The sequence below is a fragment of the Apis laboriosa genome, unplaced genomic scaffold (genome assembly GCF_014066325.1).
Source record: "Apis laboriosa isolate Shangri-la unplaced genomic scaffold, ASM1406632v1 scaffold23_cov150, whole genome shotgun sequence".
Taxonomy (NCBI): domain Eukaryota; kingdom Metazoa; phylum Arthropoda; class Insecta; order Hymenoptera; family Apidae; genus Apis; species Apis laboriosa.
The window spans coordinates 3,728,271-3,751,921 of NW_025222452.1; the positions used below are offsets into that span (position 1 = coordinate 3,728,271).

The window sequence follows — 23,651 nt, forward strand, 5'->3', positions numbered from 1 at the left end:
TTTCGTACGTGTACGAGTTATCTACATGTATATATATATATATATATATTTGGTTCGGTTTCGAGACTATGATCGAGGATTCGTTTTGGAACTAGTAGTATATATAATAATGGTTCATTTCTTCGATAACTTTCTCGATGGAAGATCGAGTAAAATTCACGCGTTCAATCAATCAACCCATCGTTTTAGGCTTTCTATTTTTCAAGCTCGATTAGATATCGGTGCAACTTGTATCCTTATATTAGACTAGACTCGGAAATAGAAAGTTTAATTTCCTCGAAGGGAGAACGAGTTCGAAGGAAGGAGAGAAAAAAAAAAAAAAAAGAAAAAGAAAAGAAAAACGAAAAGAAAAGGAAAGAGAAGGAAAGTTGGAAGAAATTCTATCTCTATAAACTTTTTAGAAGAAGAGTTGCAACAATATCTAAAGAATATAGAAGTGTGAACAGTGTGAAGAAGAAGAATGTGAACGAAGAAGAATCGAAGATCTCTGTTAAAACAAACCGTAACCATATTTCACACGCAATTATCCATAAACGTTCTAAGTATGATTTATAAATATACGTATCTATGCGTGACTATTTACACATATGTAAAGATCTCATATAACAATAAATATCGTTCTATCGATCGACGAACGAAGGCTCTCTCTCCAACAATTTCCATAAATATCTGCAACTGCTCTCAACGTAAAATAGACACGTTACCAAGTGAATTGGGACTGAGAAACTATATGGAAGTCGTTCATGCGTTAACAGTTCTCTAGACGCTTCGTAATCGTAATTGTAGCTCGATTAACATACCAATTAACGCGATTTATGATATAATATTTCTACAAATTCTTCTGTATATTTCGTTCGTAGCATAATTCACGATTATATATTTACAACCCTCTTTAACGATGCCATAAATCATCTATCACACGATTAAACACACGCGATTCGATTCGATGAAGGTTTTTTTTTTTTCTTTTTTTTCCTTTTTCCTTTTTAATCGATTCTTTCGATTCTACGAACCTAGAAGAAAATCTCTCGTTTGTCCCTTCATTTCCCAATGAACGATGGATGGATTCTCTGTAGAAGAATCAAGCAACGATTTTAAAGATTCGGAACGATAAATCGACGAATCCCCCGATGGGAGAGAAAAGTGCGTTTTTTTCGTGCGTCCGAATTTTCTTTCCTTTTCTTTTCTTTTCTTTCTCTTTCTTCTTCTTCTTTTTCTTCTTCTTCTTCTTTATTTATTTGTTTCTGCATCGCAAGATCATCGAGCGTGCACGAAATGTTCGTTTATTGTCATCTTGAAAGCTAATCAGCACCACTTGACTCGAATCTCTCTCTTTCACTCTTTTCGTCCTCGTGCATTTCTTCATTAAATCTCGAAACAACGTTAGCTCGTTCGGCCTTACGCCATTGTTCCAGTTCACGTTTTATATTCCCTCGTCTTGCGTACCTCTTTTCCCTCTTAACTATCTAACTACATCTCTCGCCTCGTTAATTTCTTATTTGTTTCTCGCTTTTCTCGTAATTATTCTTTTTATTCTCCGTTCCCTTCAACTAGAGTTCTATGCGCTCGTTATACAAACGACGATCTTTGGACCCGTGGCAAGAAATCCAAAAAAAAAAAAAAAGAAAAAAAAAAAGAAAAAAAAAGAAGGAAAGGAGTGAAACTGTCCTGTACACACTCGTCCTGTACATACTTGGATTGCGTTTTCCACGTCATTTCCACGGACGATGGGAAGAAAATAACGACGGGGATATACGATATTCTCGGAATTGATCGACTTGACTTCTCTGTAATCTTTCTCGAATTCTCGTCTCTCCTCTCGTATTTCTTTTCTCTCTTTTTTTTTTCTTCGAATTACACAATTTACATTTTCGACCAAAGGACGAAGTGCGAATTGCTACCCTTACGTCGCGTTTCACCCTCTCTGATATTTTTCTGATATTTATACACACACACCGACGGGAATAATAAAGTATCGAGCGGTTGAACGAAACTCGACGTAGCGGAAAGAAAATCAACGGATGGAAAACTGTGCATATATTCATCTCCCCGTGAAACAGAGCATCCCCGGACGATCATTGGGACATGCAATCAACTCGTCTACCGAAAAAACTATCTAGATACTATAATAACAAGTGTAAGTCGATCTTCCGTCGACGCTCTGTCTCGATCATCTCGAGCAATTATTTGTATTTCCGTCGAGTTTCGCAAAAATTTCAAGCGATTGGTTCGCAACGATAAGAAGAACGGATCAAAAAAACGAAAAATTCTTCTCTTCGCGCCAATTTTCGGGATCGATTCTACGATCGATCGAATCATATTCCATCTTCCACCGATCTTTCTCTATTTTCCAAAAACTTCCAGGCGAAAGCATAGCGACGTTCTCGCGATTTGAAACGAAGCTACCACTGCCCACCCCCCCCTCCCACTGAATCCTCCTCGGCCGATTCCTTTTTTTTTGGAATTTGTGGCAAGGGGGCGACGTGGACGATGATTTGACTGGATGGATGATGATTACTGGATGGATGACGATAATGGCGAATAATGATGATCATTGATGATTATAAAATGATGAAGCGATGAACGATGGTTCTGGGGATGGTTGTTGTTTGCTTGTATTGTCGCTGTCGATGTCGATGAGGTATCACTGTTGCCTGTTTGTCGGTTATTATTATTGTTATTATTATTATTATTATTATTAATTTTTTTTTTTTTTTTTTTACTTTCTCTCTAAATGCTCTAGAAATGCTCTAGATTGCTTCTACAGTTGCGTGTGTGTGCACGTAACAACATCGAAGAAACGAAGAAGATCGATAGCGTATATATATATATATATTTTTTTTTTTTTCGCTCTCTCTACCGATTCGTTACGACTGGCCTGGTCTACTTATCTGCTATCCTGTTTGTCGCTTCTGTTGTTCGCCCGTTCTCGATCGTTTCTCGATTCCGACTCCGTCGACGTCTTCTCTCTGCGGGGAAACAACGCGAGAACAACTTCGTGGAGAATTCCGTGATCTACCGTATTATTCACTCGGGTTAAAGTTTCAACGATAAAGTTTTCTAACATTTCTATCCACTGGCGGCAACTCTTTTTTAAAGCGATCTGTCTATTTGGCTACTACGATGAAATTGATGAAATTGTGCCTTTCCTTGTGTTTCTCTCAAAGCAATGCGAATATAACCAAAGATTATTTATTAAGCAAAGATACTCACGAATCAGCACAACTGTTGCCATTCGTGGTAGCCGGTCTGGAAGAGCTCGAATCACTGCGACGATCGTTCTTTGTTTCTTCATCGTCGTCGTCGGACGTTTCCAAAACCTTGATGAGCAGTTGTGGCGTTCCTTCTGAACACGTTGGATTCGATTCCACCACCGATAACTCGATGCTTTTCTCATCCTGTGCACATATTGAAAAAAAGACGTTGTTATATACACTTTAAGAATTAAGAATTAGAAATTACCTCTTTCTTCAGTTTCTCCAATAACCTCTTCCTATCTGCCTTCAGTTGATCGGCTTGCTCGGATTGGGCGGCAGTTTTTATCCCGGAAAGTTCCAACAGAGCTAGATGGGCGTCTTTTTCGGAAACTGCAGCTTTCAGAGCTTCTCGTCTATCGAAAGAAAAAAAAAAAAAAAAAGGAAGAAAAGAACAAGTTTACGAAACAATGGATATTAATAGGAAAGTATCAAAGAAATATCACTGCTTGCTTACTTCATTTGACGGAGGTCTTCGAGCTGCACGATTCTCTCTTCCGTGAGACGTTTCAGTTTCTTCTCGTATTTCTGCACTTTCGATAGAAGAGGTTGACAAGTGATACATTTTAATGCCGAAGCGGATTGCATCGAGGCAATTCTCTGTTCCAATTTGGTTATCTAAAAGAAGAAAGAAAAAAAAAAAAAAGAAAATGATAAGAATTTCGATTTCTTTTTTTTTTTTTTTCAAAATGCATTCTTTTTTTACCCTTTGAAGAGCTTCCTGCCTCAATTTCTCCTCGTTCTTCAATTTCCTCTCACTTTCGCTCGTGATGACGACACTCTCGCGAAGAGCTTCGCCGAGCTCCTCGATCTTGTATCTTTTCTCCGTCAGATCTTTCGACAATTGTCGTTCCTTGTCTTCCTTCTCCTTGATCACGTTCACCAGCTCCTCGATTTGCTCCAGATCGATTCTCTCGCTGAACGCTCGTTCCAACGAGTCTACTTCGTCCTCGAGTTGTTGAATCTTCTCGTCCCTCACTCTAATTTCTTCCTTCAGAACACCGATGTCGTCGTACTCGCTCAATTCCTTCTTCAGGCTTGCCACCTCCTTTCTCAGCTTCGTCGTCTCTTCCTTGTTCTCAAGGATTTGCTGCTCGTACTCCTGTATCTTGTTGTCTTTCTCGGATATAGCGTGCTCCATCTTCTTCATCTTCTGTTCCTTTTCGAAATTCTTTTCCACCATTTGAGCAGAGAGAGAATCCTCGGTCCTTATTTCTTTTTCTTGATCGCCCTTCTTTACCTGAGTTTCTTTACCTGCAAATTGGAATTTTTCTAATGATCGTTGCTTTAAAAACTTAAGTTTTTCTTTAGCAGACGAGGAAGTGAAAAAACAAAGGAATTAATTCATGATTTTGAAACAATCTTACCTCGATGAGCCTCTTCAACCTTCAATAATTCCTTTTCCAAGTATCCAACGCGATTTTGCAATTGATCGATCCTGCACTCCCTGTCTTCCAACTTTCTCTTCAACACGTCGACGTTGTGCTCCCTCACGTACTCCTCCAATTGCGTGACCATTTCCTCCAGCTCGATCACTCTTTCCCGATCGATCCTAGACTCTCTATTCTCGTCGTTCTTCTGGATCCATCTCTCCAATTCCTGAATCCGTCTATTTCCAGCTGTCACTTGGCAACGAAGATCGTGCAGCTCTTTCACATCGGGATTCTGTTTTAGAAAATCCTCGAATTCAGCCACGGTATCCTCCAACTCCTCTATTCTTCTCGCCTTCCTCTCGATCACCATCTCCATGTCTCGTATACTTTCCGTATCCGCGTGTTCCCTGAGAAAATTCTCCAACGAGTCCATCTCTTGCTCCAATTCAACGATTCGTCGATTCTTCGCCTCCACTTCTAATTTCCAACTCTCGTTATCCTTATCTCGCACTCTAGCTTCGTTCTCCTCCGATCTTTTATATTCCTCGATCAAACGCTTCAACGATTCCATCTCGTCTTCCAGCTGCAATATTCGATCCTCCTTCGCTCTCACCTCCTTCCTCCACGACTCTTTCCCCTCCTTCGCCTCATCCATCAATTTCAAGCTTTGGGTGCATACGTTGTCGCTATTCTTCGCGCTCTTACATGCCATCAATTGGTCCTCCAACTCGGCTATTCTTCTGTTCTTCGTTTCCAACTCTTTCTTCCAACCTTGCTCGTTATCCTCCAAACTAAAATTCTTGGCGTCCTTGATCCTCTTCGGGGAACAAGAGGACTGTTCCTTCGACAATGTTTCCAAGGAGGATACCTTCGCTTCCAATTCCGTCATCGTTCGATCCCTCGCCTCGATTCTTCTCGCCTCTTCGTGTCCCCTGTTGCTTTCGAGGATGCTTTCTGGCTGCTGTGTGCGTGCATCGGTGGGTGCGTGCGCGAAGGCAACAGGTGCGAGCGTTTCGAAGAAAAACAATTGAACGGAAAGAACAAGTGGACAGGGTTAAAGGTGGATGGTGGGTTCAAAGTGGTTGGGTAAAATTAAGAACGAACAACGGTGGCTTTTTGTCTTTTGGCCCGTGAACATCGAATTGTCTCGTGGCGAACGACGTAAGGGTGCGTCTCCAAATGGCTACTGGCGTACGTACATCGATCGAATTTCCGGATCTTATGCGTCGTCTCCCTCGTTCTTTCTCTCTCCCTCACGTTTCCTCTCCTCATGCTGTCTCATCGCTCTCGTCGACGAAACCATCGTAAACTCTCTGGCACGACGACGACGACGACGACGACGACGACGACGTGAAAATTTAATCTCGAAAAAGACTCTTTTTTTCCCCTTTCCTTTTCTTCTCTTCGTTCTCTTACACAATTTTCAACGTGATCTCTCGATATTTTTTCTTTTTTTCCTCTTTTTCTCTTTTACGTTTACTTTATGTATATATTTATATTTATATATCTACATATATACGTATATCTCTCTGTCGTGTACGTGTATATACACATGTACAGTACATGCGTTTGTCCCATTCTCCTGCGTGATATGTATATACATATATTCATATTACATATATATATGTACATACACGATCGCTTCGTTAATAAATTAATTAACATTATTGTATTTGCCGTATTCTCCTTTCTCTCTCTCTCACTCATCTCTCTCTCATCATTTTTACATTAATATTTATATATATATTTTTTTTAATATATATATACATATAGATATATATATATCTATATTTATATATATATATATATTTATATGTATTAATAATTATTGTTATTATCGTCAATATCTTCCCGCTATCAATTATTAAATATGTTAACAATGGTCGCAGCGTTACGTAAAATAATTATGTATCTTGACAAAGTGTGTCGTCAATGGCGAATCTCAGTACGATCTCCTTTCGTATTATTTAGTTTCGTATAATAAGTTCGTGTACTTGTAAAGTTCGCTTAATATGCAAATTGTACTAAAAAGAACGGAGAAGGCGTCCCCAACGAAAATCGACCTTAGAACAAGCTTTTTAGGAATCCGGTGGGACCCGCCTGTTGCGTTTTCAAGTCAAATGAATTTTTTTTTTTTTTTCCATTCGGAAACGCACGGTTCGTTTTCGCAAACGAGACAAAATCGAAAAATGCACCATACACCATATATATATATATATATATATATAATTGGAGTTGGGACACAATAGGGCGAACAAACATAGAGAAAAAGCAAACAATGGTGATCAAGCAAGCAAATACAAATATACGTATCGTACGTGTACGTGTCGTATCCAGGGGGGGTCAGCGTGAAAATTGAGAAAGACACCTAGTTAGTCGCTTTTCCATCGATGTTAATTTCGAGATTTCGATCGTTGCAAAGGAATATATATAAGATATTTCGACTTGAAAATTACTTGAAATACATCGTATCGAAAAAAAGGATTGATCGCGTTCTCAAAATTTGTTGACGGAGAGAGTAATAAAATAATTTTGTATATACCGACCTCTTGTTGCTGTGCAGTTGCGGCTTGTTTCAACTTGGCTTGTGCGGCTTTGAGTGCACTGGAAGAGAGAATTAGATGATTAACGAGGATCGTTCAGGATTATTTGGATTATTTTTTATTTTTCAGATACCGACTCTTGAAGTTCTCTGATTTGTCTCTCTTTGGCATTCTGCTCTTCCTGGGTCATCTGCATCAGCTGCAGCAACCTTTCGGTCTCGGCAGAGCTTCTGGTCGATTCCTCTTTCGCCTTTTCCAATTCCTTCTCGGCAGTTTCCAGAGCCTTCTGCATTTCCGCCAATCTCTTGTCCGGCGAGCCACCGCTCTACAAAACAGAAATGTGAAAAATATACGAGAGAAGGCACGACAAAAACGATCGACCTCGTTTCAATCCCGATTCAATATTCTCAATTTACCCTTTGTAACTGCTGCTCCAACTGATCCATCTTCGCTTTCCGTTTCTTCAAGTCCTGGTCGAGACTTTGGAGCGTCCTCTCCTTCTCCTCTATCGTTCTAGCTTTCTGATCTACGGACTTCGCTCGTTCTTCCGTCTGTCTTCTCTGTTCTTCCAGTTGGCGTTTCTGCTCCTCCAATTGCCTTCTCTCTTGAGTAGTATCGATACCAGCCTTCGCGGCGCCAGCTTGGAGTTTCTTGTTCGCCTCGTGCAAGTCCACCTGCGTCGAAACGAATCTTATCAATTTTCGTCCCTCCCCGTCTGTCTACCAGACGCTAAAGCTAGGCAAATGAAAGCCGCTTCGCTTGCATGACCCGTGACCATTACGTCCGATCTTTCTCATTCTCCTACGCCTATATATTATTTTCAAAAAATTTCCAATTTCCCTCCCCCGAATTTGACTCGATTTTCGAATCAATCGAATCGAATCGAATCGATCGCGATGGCCACGGTTTTCGTAAATGAGAGATGCATAGGAACGCAATTGAAAAACAAGTTAGACGAATAAGAAATTCGCAAATCCCTGGTAAAATCTAAGTGACGTTCATAGCGAAGTATAATGATAATAATATGTACAAAATACACAATAGATAAAAATCGTGTATGCGTCGAGATAAAAAATGTCTCGAAGGTGATATATACTCGTATGGTATACAAGTAAGGTGCGGAAAACGCATTCTTTTGTGCATTCGATGTGGAAAAAAAAGAAATCATTCCCAAAATTTCTATGCTCGATCGTGAACGCAGACAAGAGACATCGAAACATCGTCACATCGCATCGTACATCGCATGTTGCGCAATAACCGATTCTCAACCATTTTCTATCTCTGGCATCTCGAATACGTGGTACGGCATGCTCCCAAAAACGAAAGTAAAAAAAAATTAGGGGAACGTAAGAAGGGAAAAAAAAAAAAGAAAAAAAAAAAGAATAATGCGATAATCGTAATAAGGTTGCTCATCGTTGCGATGACGAACGCGCAACAAAATTATTTGTAGCAGTAACAATAACCAGTCGATGATGAAAGAATCGACGAAAGAGAGAGGATCTCCGTTTCTATTCCTCTCCATTCTATTCCGTTTCCATTCGAAACGTTGAACCTCGTGTCCTTTTTTTCTTTCTTTCTTTTTTTTCTTTTCGGTCTCATCGCCTCTTTGATCATCTCCCGTGCCGATACGTGGTGATAACGACAAGATAAAACATAACAAGATAAAAAACGGCATAACCATCGAACATACTCGAGAAACGAAAAGGAAGAGCAATATGAGCGCGAAATATGGCTGTGCTTGAGAGCTAAAATCGCAATGGGTTCGTAGGGTTCCTTTTCTTTTNTTTTTTTTTTTTTTTTCGAAGGAGGAGGAAACGGAAGGATCGATGGAGGATTTGAAAAAAAAAAATTCGAGGAGGATGATGATAAATGGTGAAGGCGATGTTGCGCTTCGCTGTGAAGTGTGACGGACGCCCCGAGATATACATATACGCAACGTAAGATGAGAAAGATTGTGCGGGTGCATCATGGTTTTTGGTTTTTGTTTTTTGTTTTTTTTTTTTTTTTTTCCGATTTCATCTGTATACGTATATATATATGTTTTATACATGTATATATATATACACGATATATCGTTCGATCGTTATCGTTCTGTTTACATACGTATATAATATCTGATATGATTCGATCGTTATTATTATTATTATTATTATTTTTTTTTTGTCTGTTATTTGCGGCGTGTATAATGAGCTGTGGGCGAGTTTCTGCTTCGTCGACGACGAAGGCAGAGGCTGCGGTTGAAATGAGAAGACATAGAGAGACGAGGAGGCGCGATGATGTGTCGGTAGCCAGTCGACAACGATCAGCCAACGGTAATACATAGGCAGAGAGACATAGTGCAGGCATATTATGGTGCGGATGTAGGCTGTAGTAGTGTGGTAGTAGTAGTAGTAGTAGTAGTAGTAGTAGTAGTAGTAGTAGTAGTAGTAGTAGTAGCAGTAGTAGCAGTAGTAGTAGTAGTAGTAGCGGTAGTAGTAGGTTAGCGCGCGAGCGAATGCAGGCCGTGCTGCTGCTGCTGCTGCTAACCTGAGATTTCTGCAGTTCCTGGCACAGCTTTTCGAGCTGATCCTGGAACCGCTCGCGCTCCACGCCCGCCTGCTTAACGCTCTCTTGGGCGCGTTCCAATTCCTTTCTCAGCCTGGCGACCTCCTGGCCGTTTTGCTGTTGTTGTTGCTGCTGTAGCTGCTGTTGCTGCTGCTGCATCGTCACCTGCATCTGCTGGATCTGCTGTTGTTGAGCGTGCAACTGCCTCTCGGTGTTCTGGATACGCTTTTGCAAGTCGGCAGCCTGCCTCTCAGCCGCGTCCGCCCTCTGTTTCTCCGTCTCGCATAGCTTCCTCCATTGCTCGAGCTGTGCCTCGTTCACGCCACCGGCGGCCGCCGCGCTCGCATCCCTCGACGCGATCTGCTTCTGAAGTTCCTGCACTCGTTTCTCGGCCTGCTCGGCCCTCTGTCGTTCCTTCGTCTGCGCCTGAGTCAGGCTCTGCACCTGCTGGCCCAACCGGTGAACCTCTCGCATCTGCGCCTCGAGGGCCTCCTTCGCCGCTCTATCCGGCGTCTGCGCGTGCACCCTTTGCTGCTGCAACTGTTGCAATCGGCGCACCTCGTCCCGCTGACGCTTCAACTCGGCCTCGTTCGTCTCCAACTCCTGCTGGAAGTTGACCAGCATCTCCTGCGACTTCTCCAATTGTATAACCAGCTGATCCCGTTCCACTTGCAACTGCTTCGCCTCCGCCTCGAGCTTCTCCTTCACCTTCTCGATCTTCTCCGAGTGTTTCTCCCGATTCTCGAGGATCGCGGCCATCTTGTCGCGCTCCCGTTGAGCCAGTTGCAACTCGTGCTGGAGGTGCGCCATCTCCTCGCTTCCGGCCATCTGTTGCTGCTGCTGTTGCTGCTGCTGCTGCTGTTGCACCCGCCTCAACTCTTGCCTCAGCGCCTCCCGCTCGTCCCTGAGCAGCTGCGTCTCGGCCGCGAGCCGTTCCAACTCTTTCTTGTTCGCCTCGGCGGCCTCCTGATACTTGGCCGTCTGCATGTGCGCCTTCTCCAACTCCTTCGCCAATCTGCCGGCCTCGAGCTCCACCTGATCGCGCCCCACGATCGCCTTGTCCAGGCTCGCGCGCAGCCGCTCCACCTCGATGCTCGCGCTCTCCGATCTGGTCTTACCCTCGGTTTGCATCAACCTCTCCAACCGTACGATCTCCACCCGGAGCTTCTCGTTGTCCGCCTCCAGGGCGTCCGCTCTCGCCTTCACCTTGTCGTGACGATCGCGTATCTTCTCGGTTTCGATTCTAGCGCGTTCGATCTCGCCGCGATTCCGTTCCTGCGCCGCGGTCGCCTTGTTGGTCTCCTCGCGCGCCCGCTCGAGCTGAAGCTGCGTCTCGTGCAGCTTCGCCTCGAGCTCGGCGTTGCTCGACTGCGTCCTCTTCAGCTCGGTCTCACGGCCCTCCAGACGTTCCCGCAGCTTCTCCACCTCCTGCTGCAGCCTACTACCCTCGCTCTGCCACTTCTCTTGCTCGTACTGGTATTTACCTCGCGCTCCCTCCGCACGTTCCAGATCGGCGCGCAGCCTCGAGGCGTCCTGCTCGGCCTTCCTCGCGCGCTCGAGCTCCGCCAACGCCTTCTCCAGCCGATCGCGGAGCCGCTCCACCTCCAGCTTCGCCCACTCGTGTTCCTCCTTCTGCCGTTCCTGATTTTCCTGATACTTGCCGAACCTGGTCGCGTACCTCTCGCATTCCTCGCGCGCGCTCTCCGCCTCGACTCGCAGCCGTTCCGTCTCCGCCTGCGCCTTTCTCACTTCGGCTTGCTGCCTGTCGTGCTTCTCGTACATCTTCTCGATCTCCAGTTGCATCCGCGCCAACTCCTCCTGCGTCTTGTCGGTGGCCGCCTGGGCCTTGGTCAGCTGCGAGTGGGCGCGCTCCAATTCGAAACTGATCCTCTCGTTGTCCGCGACCAATTTCTCCCTCTCGTTTTGCAACCTCCTCAACTCGATCTGCGACTTCTCGTAACGTTCCCGCACCATCTCCAGATCGACCGTCAACCTGTCCAGATCCTCCTTCGACTTCTCCTCGTGCTCCTTCGTGCGACCCAATTGAAGAGCGGCTCGATCGTACATCTCTTGCACCCGAGCCAACTCCTCCTGCGCTTTCCTCGCCTCGTCCCGACTCTTCGTCGCCAACATTTGTTGCTTCTCGGCCTCGAGCTCCAGCCTATCTTTGTCCGCCTCCATCACCTCGATTCGATTCTGCAGCCGATACACCTCGCTCTGCGCTCTGCCCCGTCAACAAACAACGTATATATATATATATATATATACGCAACGGTGAAACAAAATTTCTTTTCTCTTTTTTTTACCTGCCTACCCAATACCCACCTGTCGTACTTCTCCAACATCTTCTCGAACTCCTTGTTCGCGTTCTCCCGTTCCTCGTGTGCCTTGTTCATCGAGTATTGGGCCTTCTCCAATTTCTCCTTCAGGATCTCGATTTCGGTGAGAGCGTCGTCTCGCTCGAGCTAATTACACCAATCAAATTATTACGTCGTTCCATTAATCCCCACCCATCGTCCCCACCAATCGTTACTCACGGTTAACTTTTGATGGGAGTTGTGAGCCTTCTCCCATCTCTCTTTCACCAACTCGAGCTCCGACAACACGTTCTCCTTGTCCCGTTGCATCTTCGCTATTTGATTCTGCTGGAACTCTATCCTCTCGTGCAGTTTGTCCGTCTCCTCTTGGAATCCGTCCCTCTCCTTCTGCAGCCGTTGCATTATCATCTGCCGGTGCAAAAGTGGACGCGTTGTTAAATCCGTCCTTGTTAAATCCGCGTTGCGAAATCGCTTACCTGAGCCTTCTCGTATTTGTCCTGCAACCGGTCCACTTCCAATTGAATCGTTTCCCTCTCTTTCTGCATCCTGGTCGATTGGCCGAGCGCTTTGTCCAATTGACTTTGCACGTTTTCGAAATCGTAGTTCTGCTTTTCCCTCTCCATTTGCATCTGTTTCAAAATCCAATCCAATTCACATTTATTTCCTTCCTATGCTTATATAAATACGATATAAGAGATTAAAAGATGCATCTTGCAAAAAGTGTAGTTTTTAGCAGACTCACCCTGCGAATTTCCGTTTGCGTTTTGTCCAGTTTCTCTTGAAGCTTGTCCACCTCGCTCTGCGTTTTGTCCAACAGATTCTGCAATTTGTCCTGTTGAAGTTGCGCCTTGCCGAGGGTAGCTTGGGTCCGTTCCAGTTCCTCTTGCGTTTTCTCGAGTTCCGCGATCGCCTTGTCCCGTTCCGAATGTAGACGAGCCACCGACGCCTGTGCCCGATCGTACTCGTCCCGAAGACTCTCCTGTTCACCCTGGGCGTTTTCCAATCTGGCTTTCAGCCTGTACACCTCACCCTGGCTCTTCTCCACCTTGAAAAATCCATCGAGAAATTTTCTCGTATCTCGAATCGATTCAATCTTTCTTAATAATCCATGCGTTTCATCGCGTCAATTAAAATTAATTTCCCTTCTACACTCGCTCGTAAACATTAATATATTCGTTAGACGATGAACCGTCTCATTCTCGTTCGAGATTAAGGAAAGGAGAGGAACGAGTCGATGAAAAGGGACGGATCTGAACGAGGGGTAACGAGCAATCTTTAGGGGAATTCTAGTCAGGTGTCTCGGATTGCGAGAGCACGAAGCTGCGTGCAATTTTCCGCCCACTTGGACGCCAGTTTCATTATCGGTTCGTTTCGCGCCATCGACGGTGGCCCGAGAAGAACGAGAGCGTGATTGGAAATTAGATCCGACTATCCCCTCCCTCCCCCCGAGTATGGATCACGGATCCAGACTCGAATGAATCGATCGCGATTAAAAGTGATTGTTCTTGCTTCTTCGACTTGGCGGAATTCGGATCGACTTCCGAATCGACTTGGCCGTTCGTTAACGGATTACAGGAGTAGAACCCATAGTTTTGGGATAGCTCGGTGATTAATTGGTTGGAAGGAGGGATTCCTGATCTTTCGATTATTCGACTCGACGAAAATTCCGTTGCGAATCGATTTCGTGGTGGTTGATAGATTTGCTCGTGGGTATCGGTCAATCCATTTCTACGTTACGACGAAGAGTCTATTCTCGCAAGGATTAAACGAAACGGAACTTTCCTACACTTTCTCTCAACAATTTTGATTGAAAAATAAGCTAGTCGTTAATAATAACGGAAAATAAATATTTTACCTTTTCTTGGAGGGCAGCTGCCTCGGCCCTAGCTCTCTCGTTGTCGGCCTGCGTGACTCTGAGCTCGGCCTGGGCCCTCCTGAGCTCGGCGGCCGCCTTCTCGGCCCTCTCCTGGATCCTGTCCATCTCCTGAGAGGAATTGAGCGTGCTCCTTCCGTAACTGGTCTGAGACCTCTCGATCTCGTGCCTCAGCCTCTCGTTCTCGAGCTCGAGCCTGGTCAACCTCTGCTTGGCAGCCTCCCAGTCGGCCCCGCTGCGCCCAACCTCGGACGCCGCTTTGTCCAGCTCGGCTTTGCTCTTGCCGAGCTCCGACTGCGAGCTTTCCAGCTTCGCCTCCAGTCGATCTTTCTCCGCTTGCGCCCTCTCCAACCGGGCGCCCAATTTTTCCACCTTGAAACCGGCCAAAATTCAATGGGAGAGGGGGGGGGAAAGGTCGAACAGGGCTCTAATTGACTCTTGGCAGGGGGAGGGAAACAGAAATTTCACAGCGATCTCGAGCCGATTTTCCTTTTCCTGGATCTCCTTTAACCGGGATCCGAACGCTAAGGAGTTAAAGTTTCATGGAAGCTCCGCTGGGAATTATCGATCGTATCGACTGAAACAATGTTAAACGGGGGGAGGGGGAGGGGGATGTGCGCTTTGAACGCGTGCTTGGAACTGGATGCACCTTTGATGAATATTTAATATCGATGCATTCGTATTCGTTTGCAGCGATAAATCGTAGGAATCGGTTGGAAAACGTTTCCAATTTTTACTTTATTATTATTAAAATGTTACGGGTAAAATGGGCGAATATAATTATATATCTATCCCGATTCTTTCTTAACGATGAATAATAAAACGATACTCGCGTTCGATTTGGCGGGGAAAGGGAAAATCTAAATCGAGATTTGGATACGAGAAAGGAGAACCCACCTCCGACTCGAGGGCATGTATCTTCATTTTGTACTCGGCGATCTCCCTCTCGTGCAACTCCCTCTCCTCCTGTTTCTCCTGCTCGGCCCGATCCCTCTGTTCCCGTAATTGTGCCATTTGCTTCTCCTTATCTCCTATCGCCTCCTCCAGGCTACTGAGCGCACCTTCGCTGCTGCAGTGGTGCGCCTGCATTGCCGTTAAACGCGCCCTGGCCATGTCGACCTGGTTGTCCTTCTCTTTTAGCAGATCCTCCAGATTCTCGATCTGAACTCACAATCGTTCTCCCGTTACGGCTCTCTTTCTCCCTCTCTCTCTTTCTCTCTCTCTCTCTTATTTCTTGGATATAGGAAAGGTTTTGAGCGGAGGAAAAGACAAAGCGGGATAAAAATAACGAAATTCTTCGAGATTAACGTGAGAACGAGAGAGAAGGAGATGGAATTGGTAAGCGAGAGATTAATGGGACGTAGGGTAAATATTTTTTTTTTAGTCGGTTGGCAAAGTATATTTTTATCTCCATAACTCGTGTTATTCGTGTTACGTTCAACTCTTTTCAAACGTGATCGTTAATTCCTTACTTACCTGCCATCTCGTATCACCGATCTTCACGGCCATTGTTCACAGGTGTACGGCTCATTTACTCGACCAGGCACTCGCGATACGACAGCAATAATAATAACAATAATGATACGGCGTCTAATACGCGGAACGGAAATAAACGGAATCGTGGATTAAAAAAAAAAAGAAAAAAAAAAAAGAATAAAAAAAAGAAAATTAACAAGCTTTGGTGCTCTCCACGAGAAAGAAATAATAGCCAAGCTTAATTTTCTCTACCTAATAGACGCGTCGGTAATCAACGACAGCCTTTGAGCTCTCCCTTCGAGCACGACGCGAATATTATTTTTCCAACTTCTCTCGATCTTGGCTCGTGGTCGATCACCGACAAAAATACACACACACGAAAGAAAAAAGAAAAAAATCACAAAATATAAAATATAGGGATGGGTGGTGCGTGTGAAGAGATTACAAAAAAAAAGGAGGCAACCAATATAATTTCCAAATGGTTCTTTTATTGAAAATTCGACGAAAATAAATGATACAAAATAAATCGTAGAAAATAAATCGGGCGAAAGTAAAGGAAAAAAGAAAAAACAGGGGCGGTGCGGAACTTAAAGATAACGCGGGATCTCGGGTGTTTTACGTACTACAGCCTTTACACAGCACGACTAAGGAAAACATTATTACAAAAAGTATGTCGCGCGGTCGCGCGCACGCCTCACACTCATTCCAATCGACAGCAAGATTCACACTCATGCGCACTCCCGCGGTCGCATCCTACGAATATTCAACGCTAAGCGTGCGCTTCCTCTTTGATCTGGCTCACGTATTAATCGGTTGCCCCGAAATCCCTTCCCACCAGGCGGAAACTAATTACCGCCTGTTCGCGATCGAGAGATCGGGATCGCTTCTTTCGATCGTTCGTAGAATAGCCAGATTTGATTGTATCATTTAATTTTTTTTTTTTTTTATTCATCGTTGATGATAGCAGAGTAGAGAATTTTAAGAATAAATTTTTATTCTCGCGTAATCGTTTCGATTACAGAGGAGGAATGTAAGGTAATGAACGTCTTTTCGAAGAAAGCGGGATAAATTATACCGCGAGAAACGAGAAATAATAGAATCGGTAAAGTGGTATGGATTATCGAAATGAATCTGCATTATTCGACTTTAATTCATACCGGTGGTTATTATCTTTATCTCTATCCGAGATAGAAATAAATCATCCTTTTCGATCGATGCCTCGCTTTGACATTGACGTTTCTCCCTCCACTTTGTGCAAAAATATAAATATAATCGTTACAAAAAATATTTGCCCGTTATATTTATCGCGCATCAATATAATAATTTTTTAAAAAAAACTTCCTTGAAAAGAAACTTGCAAATATTCTTACAACCACCGATATAAACGAAAAACTTTACGTTTAAAATTATAAAATCGCGTAAAAAAAAAATCCTTCCTAGTTGTTCCAATTTTCTTCCAAACGAGATATATATATATATATACATCGAAAAAAAGAATTGAAGGCCACTCACCTTGCGCTGAAGCACGTTGATCTTCCTGTCCTTAATGTCCATGTGATCCTTGAGCTCGGTGAGCTCGGTGTTCATACGATTCCGCTCCTGTTGCGCCTGCATCGCCGCCTGCGTCTTTTTCTCGATCATCCGGTTCTTCTCCTCGAGCCGCTGCCGCATTTCCTCCACCTGCACGCACGTAATCACGCACAACCTGGGTCATCGTACGTTGTCAGGTGAGCGCAGGGGGGCAGGGAGTGGGGGTGGGGGTGACAGGACCTATTCAATATCCGCCGCATTGCATCCGGGCGGCGTTCTGCACGCGACGCGAAAACTCTACGAGTCCAGCGACGACGAGTCGGATGAAGGAGAGGGACGAGGGAACCGTAGTAGGAGAAGCTTTGCACGACCTAGTTTCCTGCGCCAGCCTGGCCTTTCCTTTCCCCTATAACCACCTCCCCGTAAAGTCGATTTTCCCCAGTTTCAACCCCCGTACGTACGACCCTTCCCCTCCCCTTCTCTGCTGCTGCGTTTACCGGTGCATTTACCGGTGCATTCATCAAGGTGCGGGTTTTCGATTGCTCGCTGGGAAATTCGAATGGGACGGAGCCTTCTCGGGGATTATGGCGGAAGCTTTAACGTTGAAGCTCGTAATTTAACGGGTCGGTGAAAAGTTTTTTTTCGACTTCTCCCCTTTTGTTCTCTCTTTTTTTGATAAAGTTATATATACGTATACAATAAATTATGCCACTTATGGAAATTCTTTCGACCCTTCCTTTGTAACCGATACCCTTTTTCCTCTCGAAATGTTTGAGAGATAGGGGCGATCTCAAAGGAGAGGGAAGGAAAAAGGAACGAGGAGAAGTTTGTCGCGGCAAGGATGATTTATTTATGGTGGAATCGACTCACGTCAGCCTGCAGCATGTTGTAGTGTTCCTCCTTGGCGGCGAGCGACTCTTTGAGCACGGTGATGTGCCGCTGATAATCCTGGTGCTGTTCCTCGAGAGTTTTCATTTTCGCGGACATGGCGAGGAGCTCCTGATCCCTACGCTGCACTTCCATCCGTAGCTCGTCCAGCTGCGAAAAAGAGCCGTCGTCCACGAGAGGATCAGTGGTTGCGACCCGGTTACGCGTTCGAAACGACGACGAAACAACGAGCGACGGAGGCGGCTGGTCTGTCCACTCTCCGTCGTGGCCGAGTACGAGGACGATCAGCGGCCAACTTCCCCTCGATCGCTTCGGTCGAAACGCAAATCGGCCGTGAAACGGGTCACCCGTTTTCTCCTTCCGTTCCGATCCGCCAACTTTTCGACTCGCTCTAATCGCTTCGTCGAACGGGGGAAGAGCCAGCTAGCCCCACGCTCTGTCTGGATTGGTTTCGATCTCTCTCTTTTTTTTTTTTCTTTTTTTTTTTGAAAATAGCAACGCACGTCGTCGCGAGATCGATCCGAATCGAGAATGATTCGTCACATTTATCGAATGGAAATCGTAAAGAAGAAATTTCGCTGTAAACAGAGAGTAGAGATTGCGAATAATTCTAATAATTTAAAATATTTGAAATTGAATCGAGCGGATTTCTTGTATTTCGTTTGATAAAAGACGATGGTCGTCTTCGTACTCGGACAGGAAGTTCATACTTAGCATGCAGCGATATCGAAACCAACGATACAAAGTTACAAACAAAGTGTATGTCCTGCGTGTATACGAGAGATATATATACGTCATTACGTGTTCGAACGAATGTATTCGGGGAATCGGTGGACAGAATTCACGGGAATAATCCAAGGTATCATATAATTGGGATTGGAATTGTTGAGTGGAACGTATTATGTATATTGTGTCTCTCTCTTTATTATTTCGTGTACGTACCTACTACGCTCGTCTGATCTACTCTGGTGTCGGCAGGCCGCGTGAGGATCCCACGGCGAGATCTTCTCCGTTACAAGATCCCGCCGCGTGATCGCAAGCAGAATCAACACAACTAGATAGTTTTCTAACTAATCAACTAGCAGAGTACGCAGCGTGGAGGAGATATCGCGGTCCCCTCTTCTGGCGGAGTCGATCCTGCGATCGAGGCAAAATAATATCGTCTGACAAACGTACGTTTTTTTCGCTTTCCCTCTCCAATCTTATCTTATATTATCGATCGATACGAAATCGAAATTACCTCGATCGCGGGTCCATTCCCTCCAAACCAGATGACGTGCACGCGCGTATCTCGGCCCAAAGATAAAGCACCAGGGATCGAGGGATCGACGGCGAAACGTTCTCTCGACTGGATCGCGATCGAGCCTCGATCCCCCCCCCCTCTCTCCAGCGTTATCTATATCGTGCCAAAAAAATGTGTGAAAACAACACAGGTCTACGTAGAGGTGGGCGATCGTGGCTAACCGGCATCGTCTCTCGGATTGTCACGATTGCGGAGGCGGTCTCCTCTACGTTCACTATATATTTAAATAATACACGTATACGTGTATACGTCTACGATCGTCGTGTTTCGGCTGCACACGCATCCACGTACGCGGAAACTGTGAGAAATAAATTAATAATTTTCACCCCTTTCGTCTGACCGAACGGAAGGAAGGAACCAAGACGCAAGATCGTTTCCGCGCGCGTGTTGCGTGAATTGTTGTGAACAGTCGGATCAAATCACACCAGAGAAAGGGATAGAGAGATAGATAGATAGATAGATAGATAGAGAGAGAGAGAGAGAGAGAAAGACAGTCTTCGGGATGGCTGGTCAGTTTTCGATCTCGATCTTTCTCGACAATTTTTCCTCCCCCCTCGTTTCTTCGTTCTTTTAACTATTTCGATTAAAAAAAGAAATAAATATTTCCTCTTCATTCCGAGCATAGAGATCTCACCATGGAACGTAAATGGAAGAACGAATTGGAAGACTCGAAGATTTTCCTCTTCCTCCCGACTCGCCTCGAGGAAAAATATCGTGGAACGAAGAAAACGGACGGGAGAGGGAGGAATTTTTTTCTTCGGCCAATTCGGAAAGGTCGGTTAAGAAACTAATTTCCAAGTCGCGAAAACGGATATCTTGGAGACGTGGTTGTTATCACGCGATTATCAGGGTAAGTAAATAATTTCACGGGACGGGATTTGCCTGTTACTCTACATTAAAAAGGCTGTAAAAAGTTTCATCGAAAACTTTACTGGCCATCCCACGCCACAGATAGAGAGAACGGAGAAGATATTTGAGAGAGAGAGAGAGAGAGAGAGAGAGAGAGAGAGAGAGAGAGAAAGAGAGAGAGAGAGAGAGAGAGAGATAGAGTGTATGCGTGTAAGAGAAAGTGTTACTACGGAACATCGAAACACTCCGTTACATAATACGGTAATCACGTAGATGGAAACGAAGGATAGGTGATGGCTTGGAAGTGCTTCTTTGTCGGGTGAAGAATATCCTTACCTCCTCAGAAAGCTAGAATATTGGGGCACCACATTTAATAATGCTTCGCTCACCACGAAGGCCTCCCAACTCCGCCTTCCCCTTCCACTCATCCTCCCCAACCCTTTCGCTACGTAATTGATCAAATCTTTATCATCCACTCTTACGTATCCACGATACGATCGAAATCTTCGATCGAAAGAAAAACTTAAAGTTTGTTCAACTCGATACTTTTGTCATTTTCAAGGGAGATTCGAAAGAGATGTTTTCAATTCGTTTCGAAAGGGTTTCGATCGTCATTCTCAATTTTTTCTTCTTCTTCTTCTTCTTTTCTTTTCTCTCTCGGATTGGGTTCACTCGACCAAAGAAAGGAGAAAAACTTTTCTCTCTCATCACGACGGTACGTGATCGGATTCCAGTATCCGCCCGATTCTACTAGGATTCATTCTCATTCCGGCCACGGCCAGGAATTTATATCGTCGGCCATCGTTAAACGCTTGCAACGTTATTAACGATCGCGGGACGATTTATCGGCGGTCGTTACTTCGATCGTGAACCGAAAGGTGGGGTGGGGGGGGAAGCGAGTCGAACGAGTTCAGCGGAATTGGGGAACCGCCATCCATTGCTTGACTTATGGCTAACTTAGCTCTACCTTAATTGCTAATGTTTCTTTCTTTCTTTTTTTTTTTTTTTTTTTTATTTTCTTTACCCTTATGACTATGATAAATATGGCGAAGAGCGTCTTGTCCGGTTTATCCGCAATGAATATATTTTCCAAACGAAATTATCTCTTTGATCCTTCTCTATAATATTTTCTCAATGATATTTCTAAACGATCCGGCATCTCGATCCATTCATAGCATTCGCTTGATTCAATTACCACGATATTATATACATTCTCTTTCTAATTAAACGAAAATCGTGAAATATTTTCACACGCGAAAAATGAAAAATCTCTGAAAAGGAGCGGAAGAGATGCAGGATCGAGAGATAAACCGAACGATCTCTTTGACGCTTTCACCTCCACGTGTCGTGGATGGGATGATGATGGCGATCTATGAAGGATGATGGCGTTCTTTTACCTGATCGCAAATCGATCAACGAGACGACTGGCTAGATGGCGAGAGATGCGTCGAAGATATATGTATATATATATATATATATATTTATATTTATATTTATATACATATACGTTGCCTGCGTGCATGCAGCATGCATCAGGGTACAAAGGATCGCATCGATTTACTCGCATGCGTTTTCTTTTTTTCTTTTCTCATGTTTTTTTTCTTCTAAATCAAAGTTGTCAAAGGATTGATCGGCGAACGAGTCGCGTGATAGGTGGACAGGTGTCAAGCGGTGATCGGACACACGGACAAACACGAACAAATGCGATCCGAAAAGTGATCCACGCGATTCGAATATTATCTCTGCGAGGTAATTTTTTTATCTCGAGTCGATTCAAGTTCGAACGTGAATTGAGAGGCGGATTGAGAATGGCGCGAGGCGTCGATTCGCCGGCCAATTTTTCCTCCCCTCCCGGGATTCCTTCGATTCGAGTTTTCGCATTTTCAAATCGCATTTCGATCTTAGAAACTCGATACTATCGTTTCTTCCTTCCAATAATCAAGGAATCCCGATGAGTCGAGGTGATTGAACAACGATTACTACCTTAGAGTTAGTTAGAGCGATGAGAACTAGCTGTGAGATATTTTACTTCGACTTTACTACGGGCATTGATGATATTGATACGCAAGCGTTTCGTTTTCGTCGTCATCGTTCGATCAGTGAAATTGTGTGAGAAAATTTATAGATATGAAAGAAAAAAAAAAAAAAAATAAAGTAGCAGAGAGTTAGAGAAGTCTCGATCATGGCTTTTCAAGTTGAACGTGAAAGAAAAGAAAAGCTTGCATCTTTGGAAAAGAGACGTACCTAAACGGTGGCGGTGATGCTACTGAGTGGCAAACAAGTCGTCTACTTCACCTTATACACTCCTTATACACGCATGCATCATGCCTAAATAGCTACATTTCGAACTCTACGCGACGAGAGAATGGCGAACGACGATGAACGTGTGATGAGAGATGCGATGACTATTTCGTGGCGCGAGGTTAAATAAATCCCCCCCTCCCCTCTGTTCAAACCCCTGACGATCCTCCAAAAAACTCGCCGCTCTAAAAAAAAAGAAAAAAAAAAAAAAGAAAAAAAAGAAAAAACGATCGAAATCCTCTTCGAAATCCTCCTCTCTCGAGCGAGATAAAGTCGAGGTGACAAGATGAACGCGAACGCGCGAGAATCGGTATTTTCTATTTATCGAGAGATCGGTGATGAGTAAAGCGTGATGGAGGCGTGAGAATGACGAGATGATTAATCGCATGATCGATCCCTTTTTCGTCGGTCTTAATGTCTGTTTCAGTGGTGTGGTGGTGGCTTCAGGATGATACGAGTGAAACGAGTCAATGATCGGCGGTGATGGGGGGGCGGGTGGCGGGCGAATCGGTGGCAATTCTACTCTCGAACACACAAGGAGGGACAAAAATGTGCGTGAACGTCGATGGATTGTTCGTGGATTGTGAATGATCTCAAGGTCGTTGCGTCGAGAGCAGACGCAAGAGATGTTCTGCAAATTGGTCGGTGACGGTCGAAACGACGGCGATCCCTTGGTTGATGGGGGTGAACGTGACTCTCTACCATGGGGGTGAATCGATCGGTTTCGAGTGAATGACGGGTTTTGATGGTTGATGGCGAGCTCTCGTGGCAACTGAATGAATGAAGCATTGAATCGATGGTGATCGAATAATTTTTTTTTTTTTTTTTTTTTTCGATGGGTGACGTGACGAGAGAGTTGGCCGTCAGAGAGAACGTCTCTCGTGGATGAAAACGTAAAAAAAAAAAAAAAAGGAAAAAAAAAGAAGGAGACTGAAGGAATGGGATTGAAGTTGGATCAGAGAACGATTGAACAGAATTCATTCTTTCTTTCTCTCTTGTTTGTATTGTCATTTGCTTTTTCTTTCTTTCTTTCTTTCTTTTTTCCTTTTTCTTTTTCTTTTCTTTTTTTTTTTTTTTTTTTATCCACACAATCAGTGTCTCGGTGTCTCGACACTGCACCCTTGACTTGCACGATCTGTCTAAATCGAGGGGAAGATTTGCGAGATATAAATATTGTCTCAAAGTTTTGCGACGATGCTTTCTTTTCCTTTTTTCTTTCTTTTTCCCCTCTTTTCATCCGAAACACGATATCGGGATCAAGGGATGGAAGAGATCATGGATAGAATCAAGGTCGGATAAAGCGAGACTCGTGATACAGTTTCAAACAAATTCAATTTCTAATCTTCGTCCGTTTTCTTTTTCTTTTTCCTTTTCTTTCCTTTCTATGACGTTTCTATCT

General features: G+C 44.3%; 1 protein-coding gene across 6 annotated transcripts in view; it reads right to left on the reverse strand.

Moving 5' to 3' along the window:
* Positions 1-2,585: 2,585 nt before the first annotated feature.
* The window catches only part of LOC122713193 (ELKS/Rab6-interacting/CAST family member 1), a 57,634-nt gene continuing 36,568 nt past the window's right edge, over positions 2,586-23,651 (reverse strand). For 3 of the 6 annotated variants that reach the window (XM_043933420.1, XM_043933417.1, XM_043933421.1), the window contains 18 exons: positions 17,782-17,949; positions 16,894-17,061; positions 14,803-15,066; positions 13,888-14,277; positions 12,775-13,077; positions 12,509-12,661; positions 12,252-12,440; positions 12,040-12,179; positions 9,697-11,938; positions 7,587-7,844; positions 7,308-7,495; positions 7,174-7,231; positions 4,622-5,588; positions 3,961-4,508; positions 3,712-3,872; positions 3,463-3,610; positions 3,214-3,398; positions 2,586-2,969 (listed from right to left, as the gene is read on the reverse strand). In XM_043933420.1, the coding sequence (XP_043789355.1) occupies positions 2,888-2,969; positions 3,214-3,398; positions 3,463-3,610; positions 3,712-3,872; positions 3,961-4,508; positions 4,622-5,588; positions 7,174-7,231; positions 7,308-7,495; positions 7,587-7,844; positions 9,697-11,938; positions 12,040-12,179; positions 12,252-12,440; positions 12,509-12,661; positions 12,775-13,077; positions 13,888-14,277; positions 14,803-15,066; positions 16,894-17,061; positions 17,782-17,949 (6,612 nt within the window). In that variant the 3' untranslated portion in view covers positions 2,586-2,887. Of the gene's footprint in view, positions 2,970-3,213; positions 3,399-3,462; positions 3,611-3,711; positions 3,873-3,960; positions 4,509-4,621; positions 5,589-6,501; positions 6,728-7,173; positions 7,232-7,307; positions 7,496-7,586; positions 7,845-9,696; positions 11,939-12,039; positions 12,180-12,251; positions 12,441-12,508; positions 12,662-12,774; positions 13,078-13,887; positions 14,278-14,802; positions 15,067-16,893; positions 17,062-17,781; positions 17,950-20,287; positions 20,480-23,651 lie in introns of those variants that run through there. The other 3 variants (XM_043933422.1, XM_043933419.1, XM_043933423.1) reach the window with 3 other exon arrangements.